General features: G+C 36.1%; 1 protein-coding gene across 4 annotated transcripts in view; it reads left to right on the plus strand.

Moving 5' to 3' along the window:
- LOC102694899 (cilia- and flagella-associated protein 47-like) overlaps window positions 1-12,637 on the plus strand; it is a 208,134-nt gene that overhangs the window by 94,574 nt on the left and 100,923 nt on the right. For all 4 annotated transcript variants that reach the window (XR_011181613.1, XR_011181614.1, XM_069178726.1 and 1 more), the window contains exon 46: window positions 10,043-10,236. Coding sequence is in view for 2 of the 4 variants with exons in the window: in XM_069178726.1 (XP_069034827.1) it covers window positions 10,043-10,236 (194 nt within the window). In the remaining 2 variants the exon portion in view is untranslated. The remainder of the gene's footprint in view (window positions 1-10,042; window positions 10,237-12,637) is intronic.

Here is a 12,637-nt window from a genome sequence, read left to right on the forward strand (position 1 = left end):
GTGAAGTTCATCGGGTTAACATTATCAATGCCTATGGGGATTTTGAATTCTTAAACCACTTCCCCTTCCTTGTTTGAAATTAAAACAAGTTAGTTATTCAAGTCTGTCAGATTAGGGCATTTCTTTAAACCTGGTTACTCTTCTCCAGATTAGATCCAAAGCAGAAATATATATATTATAATGGTTACCAAAATTGCACCCAGTGCTCTTATAGAAGTCTTACTAGTGCCTTGTACAATAAAAGTCTTCTTGTTTGACCCTGGTATCTCAAATACAGTAAGTGAAAAGACTTTTTAATTTTTTATACGCTTCACTTGGGATTTGCAACTGAATCCTTCGAATAAAAAAAATCAGAGCCCTGACCACTAGTTCACATGCTTGCCTAGTTATACCACTTCATCTTTTTAGACAGGCTTGGCATTTGAAGTATCAAATGTTACATTTGTGTTGACTTGTGTATTTGTTTTTGTTTTCAGAAATATTGGTACTCTAGGTGCAGTATGACATCAATCAAACTGTAGTTTGACAGGTACTGTAGCACAGAAGAATCTGCTACTGCATGTTTAGAATTCATCTAAGCTCTTTTTAGTCACTTCTGAGAACACATTTTTCATGGATTGATGCATAATTGCACAGAAACAGAAATTGGATTCTTCACTGAAAGTATTCTTAATCAGTATATGGAATTCCACAGTATACGTATTGTAGATACTTATAGTGAAACATGAATGCGTTACTCTCAAGGTTCAAAGTAGCAATGTGAAAGACTACACCACAGTACACATTAGAGCTACACCAAAAGCAGGTAACCTCCAGCTACTTAATAAAAAATTGAAACTCAGGGAATGAATTAGAAAAGAATTTCTTGTGTACTGTATCTAAATAGTGCCAAGCCTTAAGCTTTATTGAAAGATAAAGGTTCAGAAACTAACTATTAATAATAAATACATCCTTGTCTGAGAGATTTATAGGTGACCTTTATATCTGGGTTAGCGAGGTACACTATTCCAGTGGTTATGCCTTCATTATGCACCTGAAGCTGAAAGACTACCAAAATAACAACAGTCTCCTGCATTAGTAAGAGGGCAGTGCTAGGTCATTCCACCAACGTAAGAATTTACAGATGATGGGCTCAGAAAAAGTAGGTTAAACAAAACTAGCAAAAAAAGAAGAACCAGGTAAAATATTTCTTGCTGACTTTGTTTAAGCACTAATGCTGTCATATCTATTTATTCTAGGTCTGCCAAGAAATTGAGTAAGAATAATTAGATTATCTTGGTTATATAAGGCTGTTTCAATAAACAAAGTAACAAAGCCTCTCAAGTTAAAAAAAAAACATTGGCATATTGAAATCCACTATCACTGTCCAGTTTAACTGCTGTGTGCATTATTGTAATTCCATAACACTGCTACACTTGTCCTTGGTAATACTAGTATCATTTTGAAGATGCTTGGCTTGTACAAACATAGTCAGACACTAGGGAGTGCAGGTTTGGAGAAGAGTTTGTAGGTGGTGCAATGCTTTTGTTAAGGACTAGTCTTCAAGCCAGGGTAGGTTAAGCAACAATAAGCAACATCCAAACTCTTCCTCCACAGAGGGGCATATGTGCTGCTGAATGGACCAGATGTTCTGGAAACTACAGATGTAAAACTTGGTGTAATTTCCCTTAACCTTAACTTAACCTTTAAGTTAATCTTATCTTAATCTTTCCCTGTACATTGAACGTGGGCAGCTGGGTACTGCAAAGTGTGTACCAGCTGAAGCAACTCCCTCAAGAGGACATACAGTACGAATACAATATAATGTTTGCAAATGAAATGCTGTTCAGTCCATATAACTCGACTGGTTTTAGTTGCCAAGTAATTTTAACATAAGGATTTTATCCTGCTATTTCAAAAGTTATTTTAACTTTCTGTTTTGCAAATCTATCTAGAGTGCTTGAATGTGAGTAAGAGAATGGTTATAACTACTTAGATTAGTGTCCTATATATGAACATATAGGAACAAGTAAAGGTTTATTCCACGCTGAAAAGAGAAGAAAGGAAACAACGTTTCGGCTGTGGAGCCTTCTTTGGGTGGTCGCTCACACCCGAGGAAGGCTCCACAGCCAAAATGTTGTGTTTCCTTTCTTCTCTTTTCAGCAAGGAATAAACCTTTAACTTGTTCCTTTGCAGCCTACGCATGCTGACGCAGCTCCCTACTTGAACTACTATGAACATATAGGTTACTAATGAGAGGAGGCCATGTGGCCCGTCGTCCTCCTTTAGTTGCACGTATCTAATTGATCAAAGAATCTTATCCCGATGTCTCTTGAAAGAAGTTCCTTCAACGATATGACTTGATAGCACCTTAAATGGCCCACCTGGGGGTGACTGAAGTATCAAATGTTCCAGGCTCCTGCAACCCTTCGGGCAGTCGAATGCACTTTTACATAGCCCAACTTTGTGTCCTTCTGGTTCATATTTCACTGCGGATTCTGAAGCGCATGGGTGCACGTTTCTGAATGCGACTTTTGAATATTTGACTTGTGATACCCTGTGACACCACTGGAGTGATGCAGTAGGAGGGTCTTTAAAATACGGCAGGTGGGGCTTGGACCACATGTCATGGTGAGATATACTGTGTGCCTAAAGAGGTTTGGAAACTTGAAAATTAATATATATATATATCATTATCCTATTATTGGTCAGATTTGTACTTACTTGCAAACTTGCAATATTATGGAAACTCTTGTGACCTTACTCGTTGAAAGACCCTTTTAAATTTGGCAGCCAGAATGTAATGATCAGAATCCTACGGTGTTTGGCATGAGGTAGACTTCCATCAGCTTCCTTGATGGGAACAATCTTCAGATCTTAATTCCATTGAGAACTGGTGGCACCAGTGCTATTCAATCCCACACACTACCACTCTCATCAATGACGGCTTCTAGAAAACAGATTCTTGTAGACAAATGGAAAAAGAAATGGTCTGCAGATGTTTCAAAACCCCGTGGACTGCATGACTCATCGCGATCAAGATGTTCTTACTGCGTACTGAGACCCAACACATTATTCAGTTGGGATTCTAGCTTAAGTAGTATGTAACAGAATGGGAAATGTGTGTAGGGAACAGGGAATGTAGAGTGGAGATGACTTTTTTATGACAGCCTTTGTTTATCAGATATATTGAAACACAAAAATTGTTTGAATTGTTTGATCTGAAAAGGAGCTCATTTTCAATTAGCTGTAGTGCTAATACTGTATATCATAATTAAAAATGAGCCTTTGAAGGCACTGCAGCTTTAATTAAAGTGGAAGTCTTATTACACTACAAGAACGAAGCTCCTACATCAAATCTTGCTCTAGCCTCATGAGGAATAATGTGCTGCAAACGAACACTTTGTTCGACATAGCTGTAGCTGTGATGCAAGTTTTGTAAACCTTGATTTCATAGGTTTTATTTATTCTTATGAAATTTGAATAAACCACTTGTAAATCCATGAATCCATACATCCCTATGAAACAGATTCTTTAGTGCCAAACATTCATTCAAAAAATTATTTTTCTTGCTAAAGGGAAAGATGTGAGATAACTACAATCTATTCATGATTTTCAATTATATCATCATTTAAATTTGTGACTGAATGTGTATAACCCTGTGCTCCACCAGTAATATATTATCTTGGCATTCAATGAAAAATATAAAGTGAATTTTCTGAGGTGATCACCTGCTAAATGTACACTTAATGGAATAGAGATGACTTTGCTTTGCAATTATCTGCAGCTTCTGGAGCAGTCATGCTGCTCCTTAGCTCTGAGTTAAAAACCTATTTCATTTGTACACCAGGAATTCCTTTCAAGTATGCCACAAATTGTAAGTTTAATATTTGCATAATTCTACCCTACTTGTTCTTACCCAGTCTAGTTCATTGCATTTAAAGGTAACAATGAATTGCTGGTCTTTAAATGTTTTCTAAAACCTTAATGTCTGAAAAACATACAATTCTTCAGAATGGTTAGGATGTTTATGTACAGTAATTCACTTTACAGCCTTTAGACCTAGCTAAGAGGACAAACATCATGTATTTTGTTATCATGAACACTTATTTACCACTGTCTTTTTCATGAATGAACATGCTGAAATGATAATGCCAGGTCAAAACACCTTGTTTTTCTTTTTTTTTTTTAAATCTAATAGGGATAGTGATCCTTTGTCATATATAATTGTTCACCTGTTTTTTTCTCTGCTTTTTATTTTTTAAATCTAAGTAGGAGAAGTAATCTGTGACTGCACTTGGAGCATGCATTGATCTTAATGGCCCAGGCTAATTCAAGACAAGGTCACCTCAGCAGGTGACTGTGAATGCAGTTCCCCAGGTGCCACCGCATGCTTGACAGAGTGTCTCTATGAAAGAATGGGCGGGTGGCCAGTGTCCCCTAGCTGTAGGAGAAATCAAGGCTCTGCTCATCTCGTTAGTACTAACTCACTTGTAAGAGCTTACAGCTTCTCAAAAAGCGAATGTCTCTAACAGCTGGGCGTGCTGGTGGAGCACGTGGACAGATCCTCACCCGCCACCAGGATTACAGAAGTCAGTGCTGAAAAGCTAAAGTCTTGAGTAAGTGGTGATTCCAATATCCATGCTGAGTGGATACGTAAAAAAAAGTTAATTAAATAATCTGCTATTCCAAAGAAAAAAAGAGTCTGTTCACAAATGCTGTTTTCTTTAAGTCCCTTTAGCACCTTTGCAAAAATGATGTTTAAAGCATCCAACATGAAGCCAGTGCAGTGCTTACATAGGGTTTATCTATATGAGCAGTTTAGGTACAAAGTAATTAGTGAGGAGTACTATATAACCACATGATATGGAAAAATAATGTAAAGAACAAAAAATGTTAAATTGTAAATACATCTATTTATTGCCATTATCACTATTTTGGCTTTTAATTGTAAGAGACTACAGTGATGGAACTGGGTTTGAGAAATGTGTTTAAACTTTGATACAACTATTCACTAAATATATTCATTCTGCACACGTTCATAGTGGTAGAACTGGATGCATATGGATATATATAAACCAAGTAGTGCTAACAAATTATAAAGTTTGGGTTATCTTTTAGTTCCATCTACAGTCAGTAGAGACTCCCAACTGCTTCAGTCTGAGTTTCACATTCATGGAAATATCTTTTTGTAATGGAAATTTTACATGTGGTTTGTGGTTTTTTCATGTCCTCTTTGAAGGAATGACTTTGACCTAAAATGGAGGTTGTTTTATACTGCATGCATTTTTAATGTCTAGTAAGGTGTCAGGTTTTTTTTGCTAAATGGATTTGTATTTGTAGGGCAAATATTTATTTTGGCAAACAGTTTTAAAACCTTTTACAGTCATCTGTAGAAGAAATAGTTTTTATTCTAAAAATAAAGCAGAATTTGGACTGCAGAGCAATTGAATAAGCCTGTGACAAGATACAAATGTTTAAGGAAGACATAAAGCCTTTTTAATTACATTCTTGGGGGAAAGGGAATTGGAATCTACCAGTTCAATAAGCTGGCCTGAATATTCAAGAGTCAGCCTAATTGGATCCTCTGTGTTACTGAGGCTTTGAAATTGCTTTCTCCTTTGACCCTTCAGTTGTTGAGAGTGATATTCTGTAAGAGACTATGATAGTGTTACAGACTGTGGACTGCTGAGATATTTTTCTGCAACAAACCTTTGTCAAGCATCACCTTCTGTGCTGCTGGATATGCTTTTCCTAGTTATAAATTCTGTCCTCATGCTTCAAACCAGGTGCTTTTAAGCTTCAAAGCACCATATTCCCATATAGATTAGCAACGTAATTGTTGGCCAATGTTATTTTTTGTGTTATACTGTATTACAAATACATGTAAATTACAAATTTTAGATTTTAATTTAGTAAATTCGAAGGGTGATGGAATATCTTGTATTCTCTGTTGAATATATTCAGTCAGACAAGTTCTGCTGTTCTAACATCTTATATTCCATGTTGATTATTTCATTTGGAGAAGTTACTGTTACTCACTGAGTGGCATAAAAAATGCAACAATCTTGTTTCAAATCTCATATGATACTGTTTAATGCCTTATACAGATGATATCTAGGGTTAGTCTTACCAATACAACAAAATGTATGCTGAAAAACTAACATAAAAAGTCAACCATTGATTAAATTCTTGATTCTAGAAATCAATAAACTGATTCTGTCCACATCCACAGCAGTCTCTTGCATTTAAACATACTGTTGAAGATTTTCAACTGCTGTTAAACAAATCTTTTAAAAACACTCAATGTATTGACAAAGCAAATGCTTAGAATGAAATATTTTGCAGGACATTATAAAAATGCATTTTTATGGGATACGATTTCAGACTTATTAATATACTGTAGATCACTGTTTTACACCTTGGTCCAGAGAGACCTCTGGGTCTGTCGATGTCCATTCCAGCTGAGCTGGTAATCATTGCTACTAATTGATTCCTTTAGTTGACCCTGCTTGTTTCAACTTTCATTAACGCTTTCAAAAGTCTTGGTTTAAAAAAATATTTTTATTTCAATTGCATTGTTCCAAAAATGTCATGCAATTTCTCCTCAACTTGCTTATGAAGAGCTTGCACTGTTATTTCTGGTTAAGCAGCTCTTAATGGGTAATCAGTTTTGATGAGGAAACACAGGTGGGAATTACATTGTATCAAGCACTCCCACAAAGAACTTTCTCCTGGGGCCCCTTCGGGTACATTTCAGCTAACACGCTTGAATAAAGGAAAGTTCAAGGCAAGGCTGAAACCAATTATAAATCCCATTCAACTGTTAGAGCTGCGAGCAAATTTAAACACATGCCTTAAATAGAAAACTGAAATAAACTAGCCTGTGATTAAGAACTCAACTGGAACAAAAATTATAAGACAGGACCATGATTGGAATCCATTGATACAGATAACATAGAATGCAATGTAGAAAATTAGAATGCAGTCTGTGCTATCAGAAAATGCTTTAATGATTCTTCAAGAAACTGCACTTACAAACCTCTGAGAAAAAAAAGCATCCTGCTATTATTTAAATTCCCTTATTTTAATACAGAATTATTCAACAAAATATTACACAAATATCTGCATGACACAACATATCTGTAGTATGAAGCAGTGAGAGGTTAAATACAAGTGGCTTATACTGTAAACTTCACAAAATTGTTTAACTTGAAAAAAAATAAAAATAAAAATATAGCATAGTCTGCTAATTAGATTCCCTTTACAGGTGAGTTTCAAATGTAGGTCAAGAGAAGTAGTATCCGAGGCGCTTAATAGACTTTGTTTATTAATGAACAGATAACGGGTTTATTCCATGCTGAAAAGGAAAGAAAGGAAACGATGTTTCGGCTGTGGAGCCTTCTTCAAGTGTGAGAAAGACAGGGCAGACAGCAAAGATTAAATAGCACCAAAGAACACAAGCTGGGAGAGGGGAGAGGCAGAGAGGCCACTCAGGAAGTGCAAAGTGGAGAGGGGTGAAGAAAGGTGTGAAGTCAAAACCGTTGTGAGAACAGAGAAGATTACATGAAAACAAGTCGGTCACTGAGAGAAGGGGGAAGGTGTGAACCTAGTTCCAGGATGAGGTTCGTTTCTGTTGTCTTTCTATGGGCATTGAGAAACCCTCTTTGAGAACAGAGACAGAGAGATCAGTGTGATCATGACTGTCTGAGGTGAAATGAGAAACTATGGGCTTGGAGAAATCTTTCATCTTCACAGCTCTAACATGTTCTCTGAAGCGATCTCCTAGTCTCTTTCCGGCTTCCCAAAAAGTAGATTGCTGGGCATTTATTATTATAACTTATGTTTATTTGTGTATTAATGTCAAAAGGCTCCAGTCAATGCTTGCTTTCTTTCTCAGTTCCTCTGGGATGGTTCGCATTGTATTGAGATGCAGGGTGGAACACAAAAATGACCTGCAACGTCAAGAAAACCCATATATAGTACTGCGACATCTTAATGAGAAAACATTATATATTTGGTTTTAAAATGTAATGAGGAGAAACTTTCCTCAGCATTTCTTCCCCTGTTTCAATTAATAACCTGATTCAAATATTCAAAGGACTACTTCAGAGTCAACAGTGACTCATGAACCAGAAGACACAGGTGGAAACTCTGAGGAAATACATTCCAACCTGAAAACAAGGGGTGGTTCTTTAAAAATAAGAAGGTAGGGAACAAGCTAACCAACCCTGTTGTTGAAGCTGATACCCTCGATTCTTTCAAAAAGCAGCTGGATAAGATCATTGAGTCACTTACTGAAAAACCAAATGAGCTAGATATCCCAGCTGAGGGTAGAATGGCCTCATCTTGGTTATATCCATTCTTAAGTTCTTTTTATTTATTTGTTTAGTTGTTTCCTAATTAACCGTATAAGAATAAGATCTGATTCTTTGTTCTTGGTTCTGCTTAGATAGACACATTTTATGCTATTTCACATAAGGAATTAAAAGCAGTTGTGTTGGGGAAAATGCTAGGCAAGATAATTGACTGCAGAAATGGACTGAAACTCTGCATTGCTGCCTGTTCACATTCACCTTATTTCCTTAAAGTCTTGCTTAAGTAGAGCTTGTTTATGAATATGAATATGAATTTTAAATATACATGGGAAATAATCATAAATTAAAAGAATGGTTGATAACTGACAACATTACACAAAGCAATATATACTCAAATTAAAGTAAAGCTAATTTACTAGAATACCTCAAAATGTTTTAGGGTATTAATTTTTTAGTCTTTTTTCTCACAATGAAAGTTATAATGGAAACATAGTATATATGCATGCCTTTGGTAACAAACTTGTTTTTTTTTTTTCCTGGACTGATAGCAAATTGCTCTAACAATGGTAATATCACTGTGAATTTTACAATTTCTGCATTGCAAACAAAGGTGTCTAAGAATATTGTCCAAGGCTGTAGGAAATTAAAAAAAATATTTTGTGAGAAGTGTACTGTTCCGAGATTAGTTTTCCGTGCTGTTGTTACAGTATATAATTAAATTAGAAATCTGTCTTAAAGGCTAAATGCACAAAGGTGCATTTAATAATAAGAATTAAATGTCAAGTGATAATGCTGCTTTCTACTATACTGTATTTAAATATTGGTCACATTAATTTTCAGATGCAATCTTGTCCATGCCTAAAATTCACTAACAGGCTCTATTGGTAAACAGCATTTTTTAATGAAAACCCATTATTTATTTTCTGACAAAACTGTTCCGGTCAAGCGTTCTTTTATTAAGATGCTGTTATTTATCATGTGTATTTTCAGATTTATTTAAAATAAACTATAACCCACAATGCCGGTAGACTCCAAGCGTCCATTTTTCAAGCATTGTTCATGTGCATCTCTGATGTTCTTGCTTGTAGAATTAATTGTCACAGCAGGAGGTACAGTAGAACCTGCATTCCACACAAACACAAATACATACTGTACATGTTTCCTATTCTGTAAAAAGTGTCATATGATGGTAAAAGAAATCTTAAGTCAATGGAATGCTTAAAGCATTGAATGACGTTAACTTTGCTAAAAAATACTAGTCTTGTATGTCTTGCTACTTTTGGTGAGAGGACTGAATGTATATCTGCTCTGTTCATTTACTGTTACTGTATCTAATACAAGGATAGGTGACTCTAGTTCTCAAGGACTGCAGAGCTGGCTCGTTTTCATTTCTCACTTACTTAATTACTTAATTGATCAAATTGTGTGCTTAGTTGGTCACATTCACCTGCCCAGGGTGCTAAATCTTCTTGATTCTGTCCTCTAGGCGTGGGACGTTCCCACAAGCCAGTGCAGAGTGTTATTTTTATATGTTTTTAAAGAAACTGTTAAATTTCCTGTTTAACACAAATGCACAGGTGTAGAGACTAAAAATCTTTCAGAAAGAAGTGGTAGCACCGGTATGGCGCTCGGCAACCCACGTTTCTTCAAACAGGTAAATGGGTGAGCCAGTGAAGCCCTGTGGAGTAGTTCAAAATGATACATCGTGTTGTTTTCTTTTTCTTTTTTTTTTTTTTTTTTTTTAGACTGCGATGTAGTTTCCCTCCCCCTGAAATTTCAAGCAAAGTTACCGGGGAGGTACCTGTGTCAGATTGTCCTCCGGTCTTTGCGCGATGTCCGTGTGCATCTTGTGGAATGCATGGTCCATGGCGTGGGCACGGATGGAGAGCTGGAGATGGTAACTCCTGCCCTCCAGTCCGTCACTCAGGATATCCCACTGGTAAGTCTTTTTCAGTGAAAATAGACTGAGATAGTTTCATATGGGGAGTGTTGTCCAGTCACACTGCATGAGCGTAGCCTTTTTATGTACAGTATTTTGGCTGTGTTTTGATTGCTTTGGAAATATGAAAAAATCTGAGATTTATTTGTCCCCATGAAGCAACCTGATCAGATCCTTAAATGTAAACTGTTAGCAACAATATGTACGAGAGAGCTACAGTAAATGGATTCCTCCTGTTTGTAAACATTCTTATTTTCTTATGAATAACATTTTAACTGGCATTTCTACCCTTCTAATATCTCCTGTGAAATCCATTTGCTGTTTGCTTTTTGAATCCTGTGTCTTTCTGTAAGAAGATGAACAATTTACATGATGAGGCAGTGCCTGGATTGTGCGAGGAGGAGTCTTGATTAACAAATCAAATTGCAGTGAATTGATATGCTGCAAGCCCTTTTAAGGTTCAATTTTATGGTTTTCTTAAGCTCAGTTACATTTTCAATAAATTATTGCTATGTGGGCGAGGAAGGATGAAATCAATACAATGGTAAATAAACAGCCAGTTACTGGATTTCTGGTGTCTGCTTGTATAATGTGAATAATTTGTTTTAAAAACCTTTTTAAATTAACATTAATGTGTGCTTTTATTTTCTCATATGCCAGTTGGAAATAGCAGTGTAATTTGTGATAGAGGTGTTTTCAATGTGATACAGTCTTTTGAATAAATAGATACAGTAATCTTCAAGTCTGAGTAGTAATGCAATGTTTCATGGCTATTCCAAAATTTTATATTGAGTTAAAATCTATAAGGAATTTGCCATTCTCTGAGTGGAACAGATGAATAATCGGTGCTTAAAATCATATTGTATTTCCACCTGCCACCATAAAAATGTATATTGCTGATCAAAACAAGAAGAGTCAAGTCCTTGAGCCTCCCTGTTCATTCTGCACATGGTACTTGATATCAAGAGCATGTCCCTAGTGTGAATAATGACAGTCCATGTGTTCAACAAAAAGGAGGTGTATTTTGTTGGACTTGTAATCTCTGTCAACTAAGGCTAAACAGTTCTTCTTCTCACCGTGTTATCAATTCTGGTCCCAATTTAGAGCAACTCATGCACTGCGTCTAATCCAGGCGGGATGTGATTTGAAAACAGTACCCCTGGCAGGAGTTACTGTAGTTTAATGTAACAGGGATTACTTGACATATGAGCCTGTTGCAGTGACTTAACCCCCTGGAGCTTGGAAGGAGTTTCAAACCCAGCAATTCACCAGACTAATCTTTTTCCTCAGTGGATCTGAGGCTTGTTGTGGGCTGGAGGATCACAGGAGAGCTGAGGATACGGTTCAAATTAGGGCATCGGATTTGGGCTTCTACCATATGCCACACATATCTAAGGAAATGATTCCATTTTATTGATAACATTTTATCTACGTTGTATTTAGAAGCTCAGTTTCTGTATTTCCCTCTTATTTCAGTGCTGTCTCACTGTTTTACTACTGCATAATGGATTAGCAAACCCTCCTGGGAGTGTATAGGACACTTTTTATGTTAACACTTCCTTCCTGAAAACAAGTGTCTTATAAATAAGTGTATTTTTCATTATTCTTCACAATTTGCTTTTAATGTCTTTATAACATTTGTTCTTGTAATGTCAACTATAGACAGAAAGGCGTTTGTGGAAAGTTGGTCTTACTGAAATATTTCCTACAACAAAGAACAAATATGTACTTTAACACAAATCTACAGCATGTTACCAAACACTTTAAATATGAAGGTTAACTGCTGTTGTTTCTGCCAGAAAAAAACACATTAGTATTGCTTTGTCATCAATATTTATTTTTCAGAAATTCAACTGAAAATGCTTCAGAGGGTACAGATTCCAAAACAGAAATCATAACAATAATGTGCAGTATTAGCAAAAGATATTGTAGAACATCCTCTTTATTGAATGACTTGATTTATGCTGAAGAATATTTTTGTTTGCTTTTTGTATCACCTATAAATATAAATTGTACAAAACCACTAATACAAAATATTCAAAAAGGACACTAAACAATGTAATTGCTGGACTGTAAGATTTTCAGTGAATTTTGCCTATGGGAATTTCCTGTAGGGCTGTATGTAATGTCACTCAGTTCATACTGTATGAAGCCTGCCACAGCTTTGAGCGATTATTCAGTCATGTCAGAAACAGATGTGAGGGCTACAACCCTCCAGAAAAGAATATAGTTGGCTCTTGAATTTTGACTTCCTAGGGCAGGACTCAGTGAACTTTGATCTCCTATTTCTGTTAAATCCAGTTGATGGCTCCTTTGACAGAATCATTAAGTCAATCTTATATATTGGTGACTTAAACTCATGAAGCACTCTATATTCCCTGGATATCTACACTTAGAGTTC

The sequence above is a fragment of the Lepisosteus oculatus genome, chromosome 15 (assembly GCF_040954835.1).
Source record: "Lepisosteus oculatus isolate fLepOcu1 chromosome 15, fLepOcu1.hap2, whole genome shotgun sequence".
Taxonomy (NCBI): Eukaryota; Metazoa; Chordata; class Actinopteri; order Semionotiformes; family Lepisosteidae; genus Lepisosteus; species Lepisosteus oculatus.